The following is a 20790-nucleotide window of genomic DNA, read 5'->3' on the forward strand; positions in this document are numbered from 1 at the left end:
ACATTGTGAAGACTTGTGTGGTACTTGCTGCTGAGATCTGTGGGCTTGAAGGCTCAATTCCAGCAGAAAAATGTTTGTTTTCTGGAGGTGATAGTTCACACTTTGCTATGAAAGTTGTCCAGTGCCCAACCCCGTGTCCGCAATTGGCTGACAGTGCTGAGGATGTCTCAGCTAGAGCTGTAGACTTGCATCTTTCTTTCCCTTACCTGAACCAAAGTTTTTGCTAGTGGCTGTCCTGTGCTGCACACTTCAACGGGACTCAAGAACCAAACCCGTAAATTATCTTCCATCTGCTTGATTCATTGCAGACTGTTATATGCTCTATAGAGGATGGCAAGAGGCAGCAGGCACAAAGTGAAACATGGGGGGGTTTCCTCGGAACATCAGGAAACATTTTGGTGCTGTGCACAGGCTGCCCAGAGAGATGGCTCAGCCTCTGTCCTTGGACATCTTCAAAAGCCGTCTGGGCATGGTCATGGGCAGCCAGCTCTGGGGGTCCTACTTGAGCAGAGGTTGGCCTCCAGGAGTGCCTCCAGCCTCAGCTGGTCTGTGATTCTGCAATTTCTGGAAATATCCTAGAGACTCACAATGCAGAAAGGATGCAGTAAGTCCCTAGTGAGACCGTATGGATGCTGTCTTCAGAGAAATCTAGTTGAATCACTGATATGTTGGCCTAAGTAGAAAACGTCATTACTTTTTGTTTCCCAGATGTAAGATTCTGTCGTGTTACAAGTAGTGAGGTTTTGTAAATCTACATTTCTCAGATTTTTAAGTACATATTACAGCATTTCTTTCTATGTATTGCATCTTCAGAGTAAATCCCAAACTCTTATTTTTCCTGTGACTTCTATTGGTGGGTTTTGTGTTTTTTTTTTATAGAGGCGAGGGGGGCTAGAGTGATTATTTGTAAAGTAATAAGCGATGTAACTTGTTTTGGTCTCTTACAGCATTTGTTACTCTGCTGAATGGAGAGCAGGCTCAAAATGCGATTCGGAAATTTCACCAGTATTCTCTTCGGGGAAAAGAAATATCCGTGCAACTCCAACCAACAGATGCTTTGCTGTGCATCACTAATTTGCCCGTTTCGTTTACGTTAGAAGAGTTTGAAGAACTTGTGCGTGCTTATGGCAATGTCGAGAGGTGTTTTTTGGTGTATAATGAAGTTACTGGCCATTCCAAGGGCTACGGTTTTGTGGAATATATGAAGAAGGACTCTGCTGCGAAGGCGAGACTGGAACTTCTGGGGAAACAGTTAGAAGAGAGCACTCTCTTTGCACAGTGGATGGATGTGAACCAGCTGACCACAAGTCTTATTCACTCCAAGTGCCTTTGTGTAGATAAACTGCAAAAAGACTCCGCTGATTCAAAAGAACTGATGCAGGCTTTCTCACTGAAGTATAAACCTGTATTCTGCCAGGTATGTTGAATATGTATCTTTTGGAAGGTCAAGGTCATGATTTAAATAGTTCTGGATTGGCATACTTCCCTGCTTGCAGTCTTAGCCTTTTATTTTCCACTGAAGTGGTGAGTGAGCATGCATCTGCATTGCAAAATATGATGTGGTACAAATGTTTGAGTGGTCCGGATTCACAGTGATTGTTACGTGTCATCTGGGAATTCGGCAGGATACCACTCCTGTTAAGCACCAGCAAAATGTTTATAGCACATCCACTTCTCGTGTATTTTATTGAAAATCATTTTAGAAATATTTTAGAGAGCTTCTAAAGTAAATGGGGCTGATGGTTTTATTGCTCAGTAAAGCAAGCCAGAGTGTGTGAATACTGTAAGTGCAACAGTTCAGGGAGATCAGGAAGAATATATGTATAACATTAACACATTTGAGAAACCTCTGCAAATATTTACTGAGTTTTCCTTAACGGGAAAATGAGTCACTGGGCTTGATGAGGACAGAAGTGCTGCATCTTTTGGAAAGCTTGCAGGTACAGAAGAGGTAGATCCTTACTAGCCTTTGTGTGCGTAAAGTTTTCCTTTCTGTCTTTATGACTCGTGAGATACTAGACCACACATAAGATGTTGCTCATAGAAGTGGTGCAGACAAGCACACCTAGACAGACAGTAAAAAGAAAGCTTTGTTTGTAGTCGCAGTTGGGTATGATTTCACTTGTTTTTTGTTTTCTTAAGTATCTGGGAAGGCTGCTTAGGGATTAGCTTCAAGGATAAGTGATCAGAGACTTTCAGCAGCTAAGACAAGAAGCTCTGTCGGGCTCTGGCCTGACCCACCTGTAGGCCAGCACATTTTCTCTAGTGCTGCTTGGAACCCCAGTAATTAGTTGTCAGCTAACCATATACTTGCTTGATCCAAGTACATGAGGAGATGAATAAATTGCAAGTAATTCTTTCCAGAAACTGCCCATCCCTTGTTATTTTGTACTCGTGTCTGTTTCCTGGATTGAATTTATCTGACTTCTGCTTCGCTTCACCGCTTACTAGGGTGAGCAGCCAGTGCTCCCCAGGATTTTCTTCTGAAAGAAGTTATTGCATGCTGTAATGAAGTCACTTGCCTCATCTTTTTTTAATTAGCTAAATACATCAATGTTTTAAAGTCTTCTAGTTTGGGGCATTCTTCCAGCTGCCAGATAATCCAGAGGCTGTTATCAGCTTCCCCAGCAATATTTATCAAGATACGTGTGTTCTTTAGAGCTCTTTCCGGAGGCGAGTCTTCAGCAATGGCATTGAAGATTTGATAACCCCTCTTTTCTTGAAAATCTCTGAGATTTCTATTTCAGTTGTTACTGTAAGTTTATGCAGCCAAACTGTTGGGAATAGGCTGTGGGTTTTTTTCCAGTAGAATCTTGAGACGTTTTTACTTTTCCGCTTCACAACCAGTGTCAGTGTGTCATTTCTGATCATTTTCAGAGTGGATATTTTTGCCTAAGCTTTACTCCCTCCCTTTTCACTCCCATTTTTTTTTTTGTTTGATTTAAATCTGCTCATTCTGTTATAAAACTCTGCAAACAAAGGACAGAGCATTGTTTGACAAGTAAGCCTGTTTCCAGTCTGCTTGATTGATCAGTCTGGCATCTTCTGTTGGCACTAAATGCAGCCACAGACTTCAGATTCTCCTAAAAGGCAGTATATAGCAGTAGAATTTGCATTGTTACATGTTTCAACAACTGTCATGCAGTCTGAGGAACAACATTTTTGTTATTGTAGGCTTAAAAACTGAACAGTAAAGAGTTTATAATTCTTATCCTGCAAAAAATAATTAAAAAAAAACATAGAACACATCTTTATTTAAATTCTTCTTCTCACCCTTTTTATTCTGTTAAATAACTGTTAAATATGTTTCACAGCTCAGGTTCTCCATGAGATTACATGGAAGTTAAGGTGGTAATTCAAGTAGACACAGCATGCATGCCAAATCTAATACTAAGCTATGATACTTGTATTTAGCACATTTGAAAAAGAAACGTACTAATTTGGGTAGGCATTAACAGAGTACATCAACTGTTAGCCAAGTATTTTGCAGGGGACAGGTGAAAGTATTTCAAGACGGTTCCTGAAGTTCTCTGTTTTGCTCAGTGTGTTGTGAAATGTTTCAGTTTGCTCAGGATGAAGATAGCTGTATTGGTGACTTCGCAGTGGTTGAGTACGAAACTGCAGAGCAGGCTGAGAAAGTACACGAAGTCACCGATGGCATGATTATCAAAGGGAAGAGAATCCAGGTGTCCTACTGTGCTCCAGGAGCGCCAGGGAGAAGCACGTTAGCAGCACTTATAGCAGCACAAAGGATGGTAAGATTTTGCAAATCTGTTTTCAGAATGAGTTTGTTATACCTTGAGCAACATGAGTTGTGTCAAAGGGATTCACTGCTTTGCATTACAAAAAGTAGCCAAGCTTCTGGAAGCCGTAGCTGTTTGGGCTTTCTGTTTGGTTGTTTGTTTTGTTTTTTTATCTAGTCAGCCTAACTCAGTCTCTTTCCTAGGCTAAAGAAGGTGGTATACTGCAAGGAGGAAGGGTGAAATAAGGCTAGAAGATACTACAAAGTTATACTTGCGTAGCTCTGGGATTTTATTAAAATCAATTTTCTGCAAGAGAAGTTGTTCTAGTTCAAAACAAAAGCAAATTGAGATGGAGACATTTGATGAGCTAAAACAGAGTTTTACTTTTGGTTTAAAACAGACAAGAATATGTCAATTTTAAGATCAATTTCAAGGTAGGAGAAATAGTTTAATTTCATGCTCAACATAGAAGAAAGCTTTTTATACCCACTGGTCATATCAAATTATTTCCCAGAAAATTGGATTTGATAAGTGTTACAAGAAGCTGTCTTAAAAGTAGAAGCAGAACAGTTTCATTACTTCAGATAGCTTCAGCCCACATCTTTATAAAAGAGATGCGTGGTGCTATTACAAGATAGCATGAGTTGTTGTTAACACTGCCTTTCGTATCCTCCTTTATTGATAACACTTTCTTGGTTAAAAGGGAAATAAGAAATGCCTCTGAGGAAAAAATACACTTGAAGTTTTGGAGGAGTAGTTTGTTAGTCTTTTCATTTGAGGGAAAAGGAGCAGGGAACAGGGAAGCAGATGTTTGGATTATTTTTTTTGTGTGTGTGTAAAATGAAATACCTGCATTAATGTCACACAACTTTTAGCTCTTTGTGGTCTGAGAAATAATAATTTGTAGTGTGTAAGTTGCCATGTTGACCTATGATTTACACCTTTAGCTACTCCAGAAAATCTTGGAGATGGGGTGGAAACATCCAGATGCTGCTAAGTGTGTTAGGGAGCAACAGAAAAAGTGTGAAAGTAGAAATGTAGACAAGGCGAAGAAAGACAGGTAAGAAAGACAATACTCATGTTACCTGAGGAGAGGTAGTGCTGGCAAGTGTTGTCAGTTAGCTCTAGAGAACAAAAGTGGAAGGAGTTAATTGTTTAGGTTTGGCATGTGGATGTTTGAACTTCAATCTTTATAATTCCTTACTCAAGGAAATAGAATTTTTCCAGGGATGTAAATGCATTCTTTGTTATCTCCTGTTTGTAACATTTTTGTGTCTGTCAATTTGAGATGAGAAACAACAGAAAAGGATTGCTTCCAGAGCCGAATCTAGTGCAGATCATGAAAAGTTTTAATAATCCAGCAATGTTGCAAGTACTGCTGCAGCCCCAGTTGCGTGGACATGCTGTTAAACCTGGTAAGTTGTTAAAAAGGGTTAATAAAGAAACCCTGTTCTTTGTGAGACAAAGCTTTCTGCTCAGGAGAGAAGCACCCATACACTTCCAAAATCTGTGCAGACACTGTTTCAGTGTGTCTGTGTAAATACTTTTTACATTTTATAAAAGCAAAAGCAAGAGATGGTTTGATAGGGTATTGTGCCTGGGTAGCACATAGCGTTACCTATAGAAATGTTCTTATATTAATTCTGTGGTCTCTCAGTGTCATTTAGAGTTAGGCTTAAAATGAAATGTCTTTTGCAGATTTAATTAAAATTTCAACTTTATATCTGATTTGAGATCTGAATTTGCAGCCTGAGTGTCTCTCCTCTTGATTCCAGTTTAAAGTCCTTATTCGCTTGTATGTTACCATAGTTGTACACAACAGTAAGAACAGCATTAGCCCAAAGCATTTCTCTGCCTTCCCATTAGGATGGATGTGAATAAATGTTTTAAGCAATCATCATATTTCAGATAGTGAAGGTATTAGGAATAGGAGTGGAGACAGACAATTTGAAGACTCAAGTGGAGGACAGCTAAGTTTGTGATGTAAATACGACAGTATTTACATATACAATACATTTATTTACAGGTACAATACATTGCTTCTCACTTCTCTGTTTTTACAATGACATCAGAAGATACAAAGACATTGTGTGGGAAGTGACTATGTGTTTCAAAGCACCTTAGCTAATGCCCTGGTCTGGCAATCAGCTGCAGGCATTTCTGCCTCGGAGCTAAACTGCCAGATTTAGAGGAGCTCCATGAAAGTACTTTTGATCTCTAATGTGTTGTTAATTGCAGATCCAAGCTGGCTGTATTGAAAGGTTTCATTATAATGCCCCATAGTATACTGGAAAGTTTTGTGGATACCAGATCTAAAAAATACTGGATAACTATTACTAAGATCATTACTTGCGTAACTTATAAAGTCACTGCAACTCTTTCTTGTTTCTTAAACAGTTCTTGGAGCATCTGCAGGTTTTCCTCACCTTATAAATACAGCAGTTGCCCCTCCTTTTTTACAGCTGAATAAAGTTCATCAGGTAGGTATCGAAACAGCTATTTCTGGAGATCTCAGCATGAAAAAAATATTTTAAAAATTTCAAAAAATTGCAGCTAAGATCAAGTGAGCTTACTAAAGCAGTCTTTTAAAAAACACACTCTATGATGAGGTTCCTATGGGGATGTAAGAGCAGCAGACTGTGCTTGCTATTCACAAGTGACTTATTTTACCTTACCTTAGCTTTTTATTTGCTAACACCTGCTACCCTATAAGGGATATTGGGGATGAACTTGTCCTAGAAAGTGGTGAGAACAGGCTAACATAGCACCCACAAGCACAGCAGTTCATTTGGCCAGCAGCCAGCGTAGCTTCCACCTTATATTGAGGTTCTGTCTTCAGCGCTGCCAGGAGCCAAAATATGTCATTAATGTCAACAGAGGGGAATATTCCAAAGTATCTTTGAGGGACTAGTCAGTTGCTTTGACTTACTACTTCTGATGTTTCAGAAATTCCCATTTAAAAATCCATTTCATTATTAGTTCTTGTTTGTGCTGTTCTTTTGGCAAACATAGACTTAATAGATCTTTAAACAGACTAAATTAAAATACGGAGTTACTCATTATATTAAGTATATTTAGCTTTTCTGTTTCTTCTCTACTAAAAAACCGCAGGGTGAATATATCCATTATGAATGTGAAATATGTTATTTAACTTTCCCCCATCAAATGAATTGCTTTTGTCCTGTGCAATGAAAAAATATATCATCATTTGCTTGTACTTCTTGTATTTAAATGACATTTTCAATTGGTATATTTAGTTGCTGGGGCTCTCTCTTGGAGAATCTATGCTTCCTTGGAAGGCAATGTGAATGTTTTCTAATCACAGCTGGAGAGAGGCATGTTCTACACAGCTAACAGTGTGATTGATGATGATCCAATGTTTTTGGCTTAGAGTACTGTAGCCAAACAACTTAGTTCTTTCTTTTTGGATAGACTTACTTGTGTAATTCACTTCCAGGGAGCCTCCTGTCACTTAATTAGCTCCAAACCTGATCTAATAACCTGACTTTTACTGACAGTGATTTGATTATCCCAGATCCTTCTATTAGGCACATTTTTCTGTTATTCAGTGACTTATTTCAGAGTATTCTCTAAAGCCAGAGAACCAGGCCACTGTTGTTACTGTTCCGAAATTCAGTATACAGCATACAAGAACAAACAGAGTCTTGGCTTAGCTCTCCCCACCACCTCCTCAGATACACACTGATTCAGCTTCCTGTGTATCTTGCTTTTGCTGTTTTATGTTCAAAGTTTTGTAAAGTAATTTAATGAGTATAAACAATATTTTTAGAATAACTATGCCACAACATTATGAAATAACTGATAAAAAATAAAAATCAACAGAGAGAAATTTGAACAAGTGAGTTAATCATCCAGTACTCTTTGAGCTCTGGAGACTTTTAACTTTTTTCTTTAAATTCCTCGTAGTTACAGTTATCATGTGCCAATACAATGCATTCTGAGCTGTTGCAGTGATGTTTTCCTGAGTCATCCAGCTATTTACTAAGTCTTTATTAACCCAGAGACTTTCTTCTGAGGAATCTAACCAATCTGATTTTGCAGTCTTTTATTTCTGAAAGTTTTTCAGTTAAACTTTTGCATATTCTCTTTATTGATATAATGAAGTTTAGAAAGAACATGCATTAGTGACAATAAACAGCCATGGCTAATTTCTACCGGAAATTACTAATACAATTAAAATAGCAGAGGCGTACCCGATGTATATATGGCCCTTTGTGTTAGACTGCATGTTTCTGAGTCCAGAATCTAGCACTGCAGCTCATCAGATTTCGTGTGACACTCTTAATTTGGTGTATTGTGTTAGGTTTTAAAGAGTTAGAAAAACTCTGAAGGAATTTGTTTAAGAAAAGACCACGTTAAAGGCCTAGAGGCCTTAACGGCCTAGGCCTAGGCCCTACCACACAGAGATACTTAGGCATGGAAATATGTGTGAGGTGTGCTGCAGGGGACTGTAAGATCTGCAAAGCTCTACATCCTGAGAGCTGCCATCTTTTTAGCTTCTTTACCTGGCTTTGGTGACCTTCCTGTATAGGAAATTTCAAACCACAAGGAGGGCTATACTGGTTGTGATTTGACATGGTCAGTGCACTGCCATACAAGAAGGTTTGTAGAGCAACTCATGTTTTGTCTGGCAAATCACTATCAGGAGCTGCTGCCAGAAAAACGATTTCAAGCCTGTGTTCAGCTAGCATGAATCACAATGTGCTTTTGTGATACAGAGTGGACATAAGTCTTCTCTTGAGCCCGAGCACATTTGGCTGAATATACCAGTGTCAGAGTCTGACTGTGGTGCCCCCAAGGTTGTTGATGAAGTGTCTCAGTTGTGGTGGCAACCAATGGTCCAGGAACTTTGAATGAAAACTATTAGTATTTGGTAGATTTTATAAATCACAGTGCAAACAAATTGTCAGCTTTTTAATGTTTCTGGAAGAGAGGTTCATGTAGATAATTCCAAACAGAAGGGGGGATAAAAACATATGTGGATATTTCTCTTTGAAAGTAATGATACTGTTTGGCAACTGCAAAGCAAGGGTTGAGAGTCCCTGCCAATTATAACAGTCCTGGAAACCGTGTAGATGTTTGACAGAGATTATGTATTAGAAATGCAATGTAAGGCACAATGCAAACATTAACAAACAATGAAGTCCTTATTCATACAGCTCATAATCCACTGAAGTCCTTGTGTCTCATCTTTCTTACTGGCACACTGTAAACTCCCATATCTCTGCCTTGCCTAGTCTGTCTGCAGAGGCTTCTAACACATCTAACTTTTCCCTGTTGGCTTAGATGCAGGAGCTTCAGTGGAGACTGGATTATATTTAGACTATACTCTTGATCCTTTACAAGCCATCAGAAAACATATTTGTGGTTGTGAGGTAAAAAAATCGCTGGGAGAAAAAGGTTGTAAGAACTTGAAGTCACTTGCTGTGAATAAATCAGGATTTTAATTATGTAGAAGAAATAATTATGTTCCTTTGTTGTATTAATTCAGAAACTACTTTAAATTTCTGTAAGCAGTATCATGTGAAAATGTTTCAAGAATATGTTGTTTTCCATGACTGTCAACTGACACTTCTTTTATTAATTTCACAGAGTTCAGTTCTGGGCAGCGCATCTAACTTACTGCTGCAGAGCCCTGCTCACCTGCCATTGCCACAGCAGCAACTGATGAAGATTGAAAATGTCCAGGCCAATAGTGTAAGGTCATCACTTCAATTTTGGCTGTCTTTGGACATTCTTAGAACTGATAAAACAATTGTGGTGTTTTTTTGTTTGTTTGTTTGTTTTTTAATCTAGTATAATTTAACTATTTAGTGTATGTAAAAAGTAACTGAATGTGAAAGTTGTAAGAAATAGCTACAGACAGATTATGTTAATCATTTACATGGTTTTCTATTCTTTCTTATAGAAACCAGGTTTGCTGGGAGAACCTCCAACAATGCTACTTCAGACAGTACTGGGAATAGGGGTAATGCCATCGGTGACTTCAGGCATGGCAACCCGTGGAGAAGCTCTTAAGTGTAAATGACAATTTATTTCATACCAAATCAGTAAAAATGCTCACCTGGGAATTAAAAACTATACTTTCTCCCACTTTACCAAAAGCAATAATGTGTTTGAACCTTGTTACTGCACAGGAAGGTAGGCATAGAGCTACACAATAAAATAAGTCATATAGCTATATAGTTAGGCAAGTTAACAAGGCACATAGCTATATAACTGGCTTTAGCCGGCTGAACTAGCAGGCTATTGCCATTTGAACTTGAAATGCCTTGCTTTGTTGTGCCTGACTTCTCTCATCTCATACTCAGGGAAGAAAGAGCACTGTGCCATTTGTTGAATATTTGCAGGTATTTTTAAAATTCTACTTGCTCAGTTACTACCATGCTAGTACATGTGGAATATGTTTTTATTCAGGATCAAAATGTTGGGGTTTGTTACTTCAAAGAAGATAAATCTGAGTAGCTGGAGAAGTGCTGCAAATACAGTTTCTTAGCATTCAGTTTATTAAGCTTTAACATCTGCTCTGTGACAGATAATCAATTTTGAACGCAAATTCTTGCACCAGTGATGCCCTCAATTTCTATGAAGCAAGATGAGTCGTGATACTGCTTAGAGCATGGTTCTTGTTTCCTCCATAGAGATGTGTATTCTGCAGTTCCACATGCAGTTAGGTTAATGGTAGTAGCCAGTAGCAAGGAAAACCTTTCTTGTGGGGGGGGGGGGGAAAAAAAAGAAACCTGTTCTGAATGTATTCTGAATGTCTAGATTTTAATTTTAGAGGATACTTTCTAGCTGTTTAGTTTGTAAAGAATTCTACTAATGCAAACTGAAGTCAGGGGTTTTCCGCGCTTTCCAGCACAGGACCCTCTAAGGATGTTGTTCAGAGGCTTTTTTACAAGCGAGTAACTTTCTTTTATAGTTTTCTTTAGTTTTCTTTTATAGAATTACCTTTAAAGAAGTTTGCTCCTAGGACAATAAAAGAACAAAAACTGTCATCAGAAGTCAGTGTTCTTGTACAGCTGTAAAATAGATCTCTTAAGTGTTTTTTGCATCGCTTAATAAAAACCACAAACAAAATGTACTGATAAATCTTGTCTAACAGAAAAGTTTCTCCATTTATGGTTGACTGCAGCATCTAATCTGCCTACAATTCAAACAGCAGCAGCAGCAGGGATGGGCATGTTGCCATTCTTTCCGAATCAGCACATTGTTGGACAAGCTATACCAGGGCAAAATAACGCTCCAGAGAAACAATCAACTACCGAAGCGGTTGTCTCGGGATCGCAGCCTTATCATCAGACCTTAACAAATCTTCCTGCGGGAGCCTTGCGGGCTGGCCATGCCAAACAACAGAATCAACTAAAAAGCACTGATACAAGTTTGGGGGTAAGGAACGCTGAATGTAATTGGTTCCTTTTCTTGTGGTACTTTTCATCGTTTTTTCTTGCGTGGGGATTTGTTTGTTTGTTTTTGAATAACCTTTAGAGTTAACTGCGACTGCTTATTGTACTTCTTCACTAAAATTTGCTAGATCACAGGATCATTCTTGAGACATTTTAAGGTCATTTCAGTTATGAATTATAGGGAGAGAACAATAATGCTCTTTGGTGGTCCAAATGAATTAACAAAGGAATCTTTTACAGTGCTAGAGGGTTTTTTTCCCCCTGTGTATGCCTCATAGTATTTGATGATGAAATTATCTCAAGGGCAGTGTCCCTTTTAAAGACTGAAAATTGAACTTGTGGTTGAATGACATGACTAATCAGGAGCAATTCTGCTGGTACATGGGGCCTTTGGGTTTCCAGATGGTGCGTGTTGTGTGTGTGTGTGTAAATTCTCCACTTTTAATCTGTACACACTTAAGCATAGCTGACATTTCAGTTTTAATATTTATTCCCGTGAAGGCAGGGGGGAATGGGATGGGATTAAAGTTGAACTAAAATGATCTATTGAAATTTTTTCAGCGTGTCCTGTCACTAACAGAATTTAGTTTATGCATTTACTTTTTTTTTTAATAATATGCAGAAGTACTTTGACAAGTTCTTAATTAATTGATATCAGATCTGAGTTTTCCCTACATGTTTGTGGAGCACCTGAAGTGATTAGATTATACACAGCAGTGGTGTCAGCATTTGTTAGACACCTTTGATCCTACTTTAGAAAGTATGCTTCTTAAGTCACTTTTCACTGTAATGAAGTGGGATTTTACCTATGGGTAGATACACTTAGATAAAATACACGGTGTGTTTGTGTATAAATATATACAATTGGTGTTTTATTTCTGCATTTCATTAAGTTAAAAGGAAATGTAATTAAACCATTAGAAGTCTAGATACTCCGTTTATTTGTATGAATGCATATATTGTTTATCAGGAAAAGTTATTTTGGTAAAATCCTGGTAGATGTTTTAATTGTCTCCTTTTCTGCAGCAGTAGACAGATGTCCCAATTAGCAAAAATCACTTCCTTTGCAAGACATCCACAAGCCCTGTCCTGATACTTAACAGTCATACTATCTCAAATGCCTTTTTTTTGCATCGAGAGAAAGGATTTCAGCACTCTCTGAAGTTTTTTGTGTTCAAAAACCATGCTCACAGTTTTTGAAAAGTTGATGATTTAATGCTATTTTACTGAAAATAGCATTAATCCATTAAAGTAATGGATTTTTTCTTTAATGGGCTTTGAAAAAATGAGCAGACTAAACGTAGAATAGAGCACTTTGTAAACATCTTTGAGCTATGTTATTTCAGACAAGCTATGTAACTTGCCGTAGCTACTTATTTCCTCCTTATTTCTGGTGTTTTTTCTAATGCTGTGCATAAATCTCCTGCTCATACGTGTAATGTAATGTTTTGTCTTACCCAGCCACTCAGTTATTGAAACCAGCAGCTGTTGGCAATGATTTTTCCCTTGGAATGAGCTTTGCTTTTCTCTCCCATTACACTCTGTCTATAGCTACAGATTTTCTTCTCTTCCACAGAGAGCTCTTCCCTGTCAAGGGGACATAAGCGGGTAGTGTACCCTTCCTAGTCCCTCATAGGAAAACACTCTGGTGGTTTGGAGAAGTGAGTCAGTTCTGATGCTTCATTTCCACTCGTAAACATTTTCCTCTTTTAAGTAAGGGTTTATAAATAGAGTGATTGGTAAGATGTGTTATAATGGCAGATCACAGGCAGTATCATCTCTCCAGACCAGGGTTCATTTGTCCTTCATTTGCTTGTGTCTGGGGGACTAGAGTTGTTTTTGTCCCGGCCACGTACAAAATGCTAACTACCTGCATCTGGAGGCATTATGGTGGTTATTATGCATTTACTTGAATGTAAAAGGTTTTCTTGTTGTTGTTTAATATCCTTTAGTAACTTACAGTCTAAAGAGAAACATTCCTGCAAAATAATTTGTCCAAAAAAGTATAGGCACCGTGTCCAGATAGTTGTCCCCGGTATTTATTTTAAACGTTTGTCCTGTTACATTTCAGAGGGTAGACTTTTTTCAAAACCATGCAGATACTTATCTTATTTCTGACAAGTGTTGTGTGAACATAATACACACGGATCTGTCTAATTATTTCACAGACTCCTCTGAAAAAACAGACTTCACTACTAGGAGAACCGCCAAAAGAAATACGCCTTAGTACCAACCCCTACTTGAATTTGGCAAGCGTGTTGCCTGGTATATGTCTTCCAGGTAAGCAAACATTCATTGGTTTGAGCTGAAAATTTCCTCAGTCCGAACGTACAAATCATTCTTCTGTTTGGGAGGTAATTCCAGTGACCACAGCATTTGTCTTTAAGCAAATATTGAGTTCTTAAAATGGCAATGTGGTATATCCTCATAGTTAATGTTTTATGTGAGAAGGGTGGATTTTCAGAGCTGATAGGCTAGCTTGATGTAGATAGACTTGTAGAAATCCTTTCAATGATTTGTAGCTCAGTTTTAAGCACGTCCTAATCTGAATTAGCCAATTCCTGTTGTCATCCCAAGATGCTGCTATTACATTAGTGCAACCTAATTTGTGGAATTTATGTGAACTTCGTGTGTTCGTTATGTTACAAACAGCAATTGCCAGCAAAGCCTCCAGTCCACCACAGCAGACTGGACTTCCGAACAACATCGTGGATGCTGCTGTTTCTCAGGGAGCTCTATCACAACACGGAATGGAAAATTATTTTAATTACTCCCAGCAGCATGGAGAGTACACACAGGTACGTCGTTATTGCAGCACTTTGTTTTGAAGACTGGTTTGTCGCTCAGAGCTCTGGTAGCAGGATTGTTGGCAGGCTGCTCAGAGATCCCTGCCTAGTTGCTCATTGTTTTTCTCTGAGTACCTTTAATGCACCTCTCGGTACGCGTGGTCTGATAGCCCTGCATGCAGTTGAACAGCATCACGAACCACTCTTAAGGAGTCCTAGGCTTTCCTACAACCAAAGCCCACCCTTTTCTTCAGATTGAACCTTGTAAGTCCTCTTCGCTGGTAGTGTATCTCTTTCAGTGGTACAGAAGAGACTTAGCACAAAGTATACCTGATGTCACGCACAGAAAGCCCTGGTGCGTTCCCTGCTGCAGGGTCATAACTGCTGGAAGATTGCTTCCTCAAAACCTGAATTCAGTGCAGTCAGCTGAAAAAACTATTCCTTTTGTAAATTCCAGCTTGGCTTTTGTCTCTTTTCAAAACCATGAAGTTTTTCTCTTTTCCTTCTCAAGACAGTTTTAAATGTTTTCTTGAGCTTTGGCTAGATCCCAGAGAAGAGTGTGTTCTGTGTACCAGAAGTTCCTGTGTAGCTCTGGGAATTTGTATAGCCTCTGCCAGCTGGATTCACTGCTTGGGATTTCTTCACCATTTGGTGGTCAGAGCACGGCCATGAAGGTGATGGGCTGCCTCTAGTCTGGAGAATGTTTTGTGGTAATACTGAAAGCAATACAGAATCACAGCAGAGCCCAGCCCCAGGTCCAGGCGCCCCCGGAGCTCCCCCCAAGGACCCCCAGCACTTCCCAGGCTGTGCCCAGGGCCTCCTGCCCTGGCACTGCAGAGCAGAGCCTGGCCCCATCCTCCCCTCACCTCATGTCAGGTGCTGGTGGGCACGGGGGCGTCCCTCTGAGCCTCCTCAAGGTCCTCCTACCAGAGGATTTCACAGACACTGGGACTCTTTGTGAAACATTGCCATATTTTCGTTAGCCATCACTAGGCAGCGTAGAAATGCAGCTGTATACAAAACAAATACGAGAACTGGACTGTCATACAGGTGCTCTGTAAAAATTGGCAGGTGTGCTCTGAGACACCCATCCTCACCGTGCTTAGCTCTCCTCCTGCCCTGTCCCAGCGTTTCCTCTTCCCCAGAGTCTCCTGGTCTCCCATCCTACAGCAGGCAGACAGAAACACGCTGTGCTCCCCTCTCCCCTCGCAGGCTGGTGATGAGGAACCCTGCCTTGCCCTAGGACTTTTGGGGTAGAGCAGGGCTGCTGAGAGGGTCGGTGGGGTCTGGAGGACAGAAAGCAGGCGTGCAGGTGGGCACAGGGTTGCTCTGTGTCAGGAGGGTGTCCCCTCAGCCAGGAGGGCTGGCAGGGACGGGGCCACTGCGCGGCGCTGGCTGCAGTGGGGACCTTTGGTGGGCCAGGCCCAGCTCCCACTGAGGTCGGGTCTGGTGACAAGTGTGGGTCAGAGGAGCAGCAGAGGTGACCCGCGGGCGGTTGTCGTGTGTATCATGCAAACACTTAACATCCTCTTGAATATTTTTGTTAAGTCTGATGCCTCCTGGAGGTAGTTTGCATCCCCAAATCCTTGAAGCGTGCTGTCAAAAATTTAGTATTACCTCATATTAGAGTAATTAGCATCACCTTTAGTGTTAGAGGCATGAAGAGCTCCAGTGATGTCACTTAGGTGTAGAGGTGCCTCTTGCCATCGTTCACCTCCATTTGTGCTTTCCGTTCCTCCCGTGTGACGGCAGTGACCAAGTACTTGCACCCACCGCAAGGCAGCGGTGCCTCGGGTATCTGTATGCACTTCACGTGGTTTTAAATGTTTGGATTGTTGATGTTAACCATGTTTTGATGCTTCTTCGAGAGCTTTGCCTTTAATTCATTCTTATGTCCCGTGAGGTCATAAGAATTGTTTTAATTTAAGGGGATCTTAGTAGACAGCTAATGGGAAGAGGTTTTTTCCTCCTTTATAGGAGGCTGCTCAGCAGTGGTATCAGCATTATGCTCAGGCATGTAACTCTACCCAGGCAAGAGTCGAGGAATTTGAAAAGGAAGCCTCTGAGGTGAGAACGAATTTTATTTTCTTCATGTCTCCGTTGGCTGCTTCTCCCCTCAGCCCTACGGGCGCTTTAGGACTGCGGACACTGCTGCGCTTGTTGGTACCGGGAGGGCGCCCCGGCACAGCCACCCTCCAGGATCCGTACTCACGATGCCTGCTGTTCCTCTCCCTAAATCCGTCCATCTGAAGTTACCTGCTCTGTTCAGGGGGATATTAAAATACTCCTACCGAGAAGCAGTACACCGTAACGTTATTTCTCAGCCTGTCTGTTGAAGGCCTGCCCCGGCCGTTTTATAGCCCTAGGTTTGTGTGAGCAATGAGGACAGGTGTTTTTTAAGGAATTATGTAAAGTAAAAAAGGAAATCCTACATTTTGCCGCATGCCTGAGCTGCTGTGAATTGTGCTCTCGTGTTTTTAGCAACAGAGTGGGACTCAGGTATTTTTCTGTCTGCTGAGTGCTCATTACTGCATCGAGTAAACATGAATGCTCGGACCTATTCTCTTTCACATTCCGGTTTATCACGGATCCCATTCTGCGCTGAGGAATCGACAGGTGGATCTTACCCAGACTGCAGTACCTGCTTGCAGGTCATGCCTACATTTTACAGTGGAGCCCAGGGGTCATTCCAGCCAGGCAGCTCGCAGCTTCCTCTACAAAACCCGGTAAATAAGGTGAGAGGAGATCCCGAGCTACATGGTGGAAGCGTTCCCATTTGTCTTATGCTGCCACCAAGTGGCTAAGCGGTAAACGAGAGGGTTTTGGAGGCCCAGCTGTGCCAAGTCCTTTCCCCAGCCTCGACAGGAAAAATAAAACGCTTTTTGTAGACTTTGGACCCGTGACAAACTAAGGCAGAGCTTTTCTGCCGCATCGCAGCCCGTCGGGATCCAGAGTAGCTCGGGAGCACGCGCGGCTCCTGGTGGATGTGATGGATGAAATCCGTGGTAGGGCAGATCCCTGCAGAGCCTCCAGCACCTGAAGGATCAGTGCCCACCAGGCACCAGAACCCATGGGCAGGGACAGGTCAGACATTTGTCAAGAAACTCCTGGGAAACATGTCCGTGAGGGCCAACCTGCAGAAGTGCCTCAAAGTAGGCAGGGGAAGGAGGAGGCGAGCAGAGGGTTCGTGCTGGTTTCAGATGGCTTTTGACTGACTTGCAGACAGGGCAGAATTTTGCAGAGTGCCCCTGGGGTGAAAGCTCTGGAGTGGAGTGATTCGGTTACGGCAGCGCTCTGTAATAGTGTGAACCGCATCCTTGTTGGGAAAACCTTGTAAAATCGCGTTGATGAAGTACATAACGTGTCAGATACAGCCTGCCTCTGTCAGACTGCATGAGCAGAGCAGTGCTGGACCCAGCAGACATTTGGTTTTCATTGATAAAACTGACGAGGGGTGAAGAAATGCTATGGGTGGTGAGGAGGCTTCAAGGAGGCTGTAGGGTTGAGACCGAGCGGAGGCCAGTTCAGCAGGATGGGAGCAAAACCTTTCTTCTTTCACCTCCCGAGTGGAGACGAATCCCCGTGGGGGTGGCAGGGTCAGCACGTGGTGGTGCCCTGGCATTAACGACTTCGCATCACACACTTGGCACGAGAGTCCCCTTTTTTTGGAGGAGATACGCAAGGAGCAGGCAGCTGTAGGAATTCACGACTGGGTAGCAGACGAGGCCTGGCTGGAGCTGGCTTTGAGATGTGTGGGGATAAAGGTGAGCAAGGCCTGGACGCGTGCAACCTCCGTCTGCGTGCCGTAAAGGCGGTGCTCTCAGCTCCCCCAGCAACTCTGATACGACTGGCAACTGAATAATTGCAACGGCATGAAAGAGAAGTCTGGGGTGTGAGTTAGCTGCTGCCTTCCAGTTTCTTTCCAGCCTAAAGAGGAAAGCTTGCGTGTGAAGGTGATGTTGAGCAGCTTGCCCTGCAGTTTGTCTGAGTGCCAGATTCCACCGAAGGCAGAACGAGAGCAATCCCCTGGTACGGGCTGACCAGCAGCAGAACTTGCCTTACCGCCAGGTACTGCTCTCATTCCTAGAGTTAAAAGAGAAATCTCAGCGAGGAGGGCAGGCAGAGGGGCCCGCTGTGCTTTTGTGTGCGCTCTCCTTAGCCCTGCAGTGCATTTTCCTCCCTCTGCCCCAAGCTGCGTGGCAGAGGCTCAGAGGAGTGTGGCCTTTGTAGGAACCACAGCACCGTGCACAGGGACAGGAGAGAGGAAGGGGGAAAACCAGAGTCTTTCCTCAAGCAAATTCCTACTTGTGATAATGACAAGTGCTCTCTAAAATGGAGCTGGACATTTGCAAAGGGTAACCCGAGCTGCCGCTGTGACCTAGTAAGGGGAGCCTCAGAGGTTTCTTGAGGAGTGTTTGGCTCGGAGGCTCTCGGTCAGCCTGGCTGTTCTTTTGATAAAGGAATGAGTTTCCCGGTTTGTGAAGCGTGTTACCAAAAAATATTCGTCTCAACATGAGCCAAACCCCCATCATCTGATCCAGGAGCCAGGCTGGACGCAGGCTGCTCGCTGTGGTGGAGCAGGGTGTGAACGGGTCAAGGCCCGGTGCTACTGGGGCAGATAGGGCAGGCTTTGAGAGCAAGGTGAGCGTCTGAGCCGTCTGGTAATGAAATTAGGGACACGCTGGGGGAAGAGAGAAGTGGTACCACTCATCAGTGTGGGTGGTGAGCTCTCTCTGTAGCTTCTGTTGCTGTAGGTGCCGTGGATTTGGTCATTCCCTGCTCCGATGCCAACCAAAGGGGAATTGAACGTGAGCCCCTGCGGGAGGGCACTGCGACAGGATTAGGGGAGCTGTGCCCTCACCAGAAACCATGTTCGGGGCCGCCGGGACTTTCTGTGTTATCAGTGTGAGGCATTTTGCTGAAGTTTTGATGAAACACTACTTTACTGCTCTCTCCTTCTCGTCAGTACCAGTGTAAATCCATGCCTGCGAGCGGCAGGAGGCCGCCCGTAATCCCCAACACAAACACGCTTTGGCACGGCCAGGAAATGAGTCCTTAAAAGTCCTGCTTGCAACGAGAGCTGTGCCCGGGCAGGGTGACCCGTTCAGCTCTTCAGGAAAAGCCAGAGGAGCACCGGGTGGCCCACTGGGGACCTGCTTGAGAGGGTGACCGTGCCTGGAGCTGCCGTGACGCCGCAGGGTGACAGCATGGCCACTGAGCTGCCGCTTTTCACACGCGCATCGTGGAGCAGGGCCACCTGGCCCCGGCAGCCCCTTGCCCCCACAAAAATGCATGCACAGCAGGGCACCGGTGCATTCACGGTTGGTTTTGTAGGGAAAGGGCACAACCACTGACTCATGCGCTGTGTATAGCTGAGCTGTGAAGCAGGAGCGGGGCGTTCGGAGTTGGTTGTTGGCTCCTGGTCCTTGGTAATTCACAGACTGGAGCTTTATTTATTGACGCTGTTGCTCTGGATCATGTGTCACTTATTTTCTTCTTGCCCTTAGGTGGCTCCATCGAGAAGTGAGAAGCGAGGCTCTTCGTACCTCATTTCCTCCCCAGAACCCGGCCCGGTGGAGTACATTGGCCAGCAAGCTCAGGGCTCAGCCGTACGTTACGCAGAATCCTCTCTGAAAAAAAAACGCGTTTATTGAGACGTAACTAACCCGTCCTGCCTCGGCGTGCGAAGGCAGGCTTTTCATACCTCTCCTATTTATTGCTGCCTTAACTTCAGACAAATTTCTTTCTGCGTGGGTTTTATAAATACCCCAAGAGGAACGACGCTGTGTACCGGGCAAAGTCGCCAAGTAACCCGTACGTATCGATCCGACGTTAGCCATTTCTCCGTAATCTGCCTTGCCTTGTGAAAGGCTGGAATGGTGTTTCCATTTTTGTCTACCACTGAAATTATCAGTGGGCTGAAACTGACCAAGAGAAGTAACTTGGTAATTGTTGGTAGCTTATCAGCTGAAAGCAATAAAATTACTGAGGAGGGAATGATGATCCTTTCTCCAGTCCTCACGCTGAGGAATTTAAAAGACAAAGTCTTAATAGTAATTTTTTTCTTATTTTTTTAACTCAGAACGTGGGTTTTTTTCAAGCTTACTTATCCCAGGATTAAGACTTCTGCATTTACAACCTTTATATTTTTAATATTTCCTCTTAATCCTGGAGTGGAGATATACCAAATGTATCGCTAGAGTCGCTGTGATGTTCTCAATAAATGTTTGTTATAAGTAAGATGCTGCACTGTGTGCTGCCTCACAGTACCAAATTGCGTTGGGATAGGTGACATCTCAACGATGGAGTAACCTTTATCTGCTTTTAGGCAAAGAATCCACAGCTTTTCCTCGGAGTAAGTAATTTAGTTTGTGAACGGAGCTGAGAGTAAAACAGTGGCTGTGGAGTCTGCTAAAATCTGAGTGCAGTTGGTTTGTTCCTGCACCCGTCCTCCTCCCAACAGGACCGTTTGGCCATAGGGCTGCTGGAAACACGCGGACGTGGTAGGTGATTGTTAGAGGTAACCACAAGGGGAAGAAGGTATTTACTGAGTAGCTTACTTTTCTGGATGTTTCTGAATCTGGAAGAGCCAGACTTAGAGCAGAAGCAATCTTAATGGGCTCAGATGACTTTTTCAGTCCTGCCTTCCTGCTCTCCCTTTTATTATGTTGTGTTTTTTTTTCCAAGTGTCTTTAGAAATTTGCTGCAACCCCAAGTCTTCTAGAGCAGAGCAGCCTGGCTCCAGTTTTCGTTCCTTCTTACAGCTTGCTTTTGTACGAAGGAATTCTTACTCAAAGGGAAAGCTATGTACTCGTTCACCTAGCGCACAGACTA

The 20790-nt window shown here is 42.6% G+C and overlaps 1 protein-coding gene across 5 annotated transcripts in view; it reads left to right on the forward strand.

Annotated features, from left to right (window-relative positions):
* RAVER2 (ribonucleoprotein, PTB binding 2) overlaps positions 1–20196 on the forward strand; it is a 31127-nt gene extending 10931 nt beyond the window's left edge. The window contains exons 3-14 of one of the 5 annotated variants that reach the window (XM_035333809.1): positions 948–1417; positions 3564–3755; positions 5032–5158; positions 6141–6223; positions 9357–9461; positions 9673–9784; positions 10900–11153; positions 13339–13450; positions 13823–13968; positions 15934–16023; positions 16563–16691; positions 19464–20196. In XM_035333809.1, the coding sequence (XP_035189700.1) occupies positions 948–1417; positions 3564–3755; positions 5032–5158; positions 6141–6223; positions 9357–9461; positions 9673–9784; positions 10900–11153; positions 13339–13450; positions 13823–13968; positions 15934–16023; positions 16563–16691; positions 19464–19610 (1967 nt within the window). In that variant the 3' untranslated portion in view covers positions 19611–20196. The remainder of the gene's footprint in view (positions 1–947; positions 1418–3563; positions 3756–5031; positions 5159–6140; positions 6224–9356; positions 9462–9672; positions 9785–10899; positions 11154–13338; positions 13451–13822; positions 13969–15933; positions 16024–16562; positions 16692–19463) is intronic. The other 4 variants (XM_035333810.1, XM_035333811.1, XM_035333812.1 and 1 more) reach the window with 4 other exon arrangements.
* Positions 20197–20790: the final 594 nt, after the last annotated feature.

Source organism: Oxyura jamaicensis, chromosome 8 (assembly GCF_011077185.1).
Source record: "Oxyura jamaicensis isolate SHBP4307 breed ruddy duck chromosome 8, BPBGC_Ojam_1.0, whole genome shotgun sequence".
NCBI lineage: Eukaryota > Metazoa > Chordata > Aves > Anseriformes > Anatidae > Oxyura > Oxyura jamaicensis.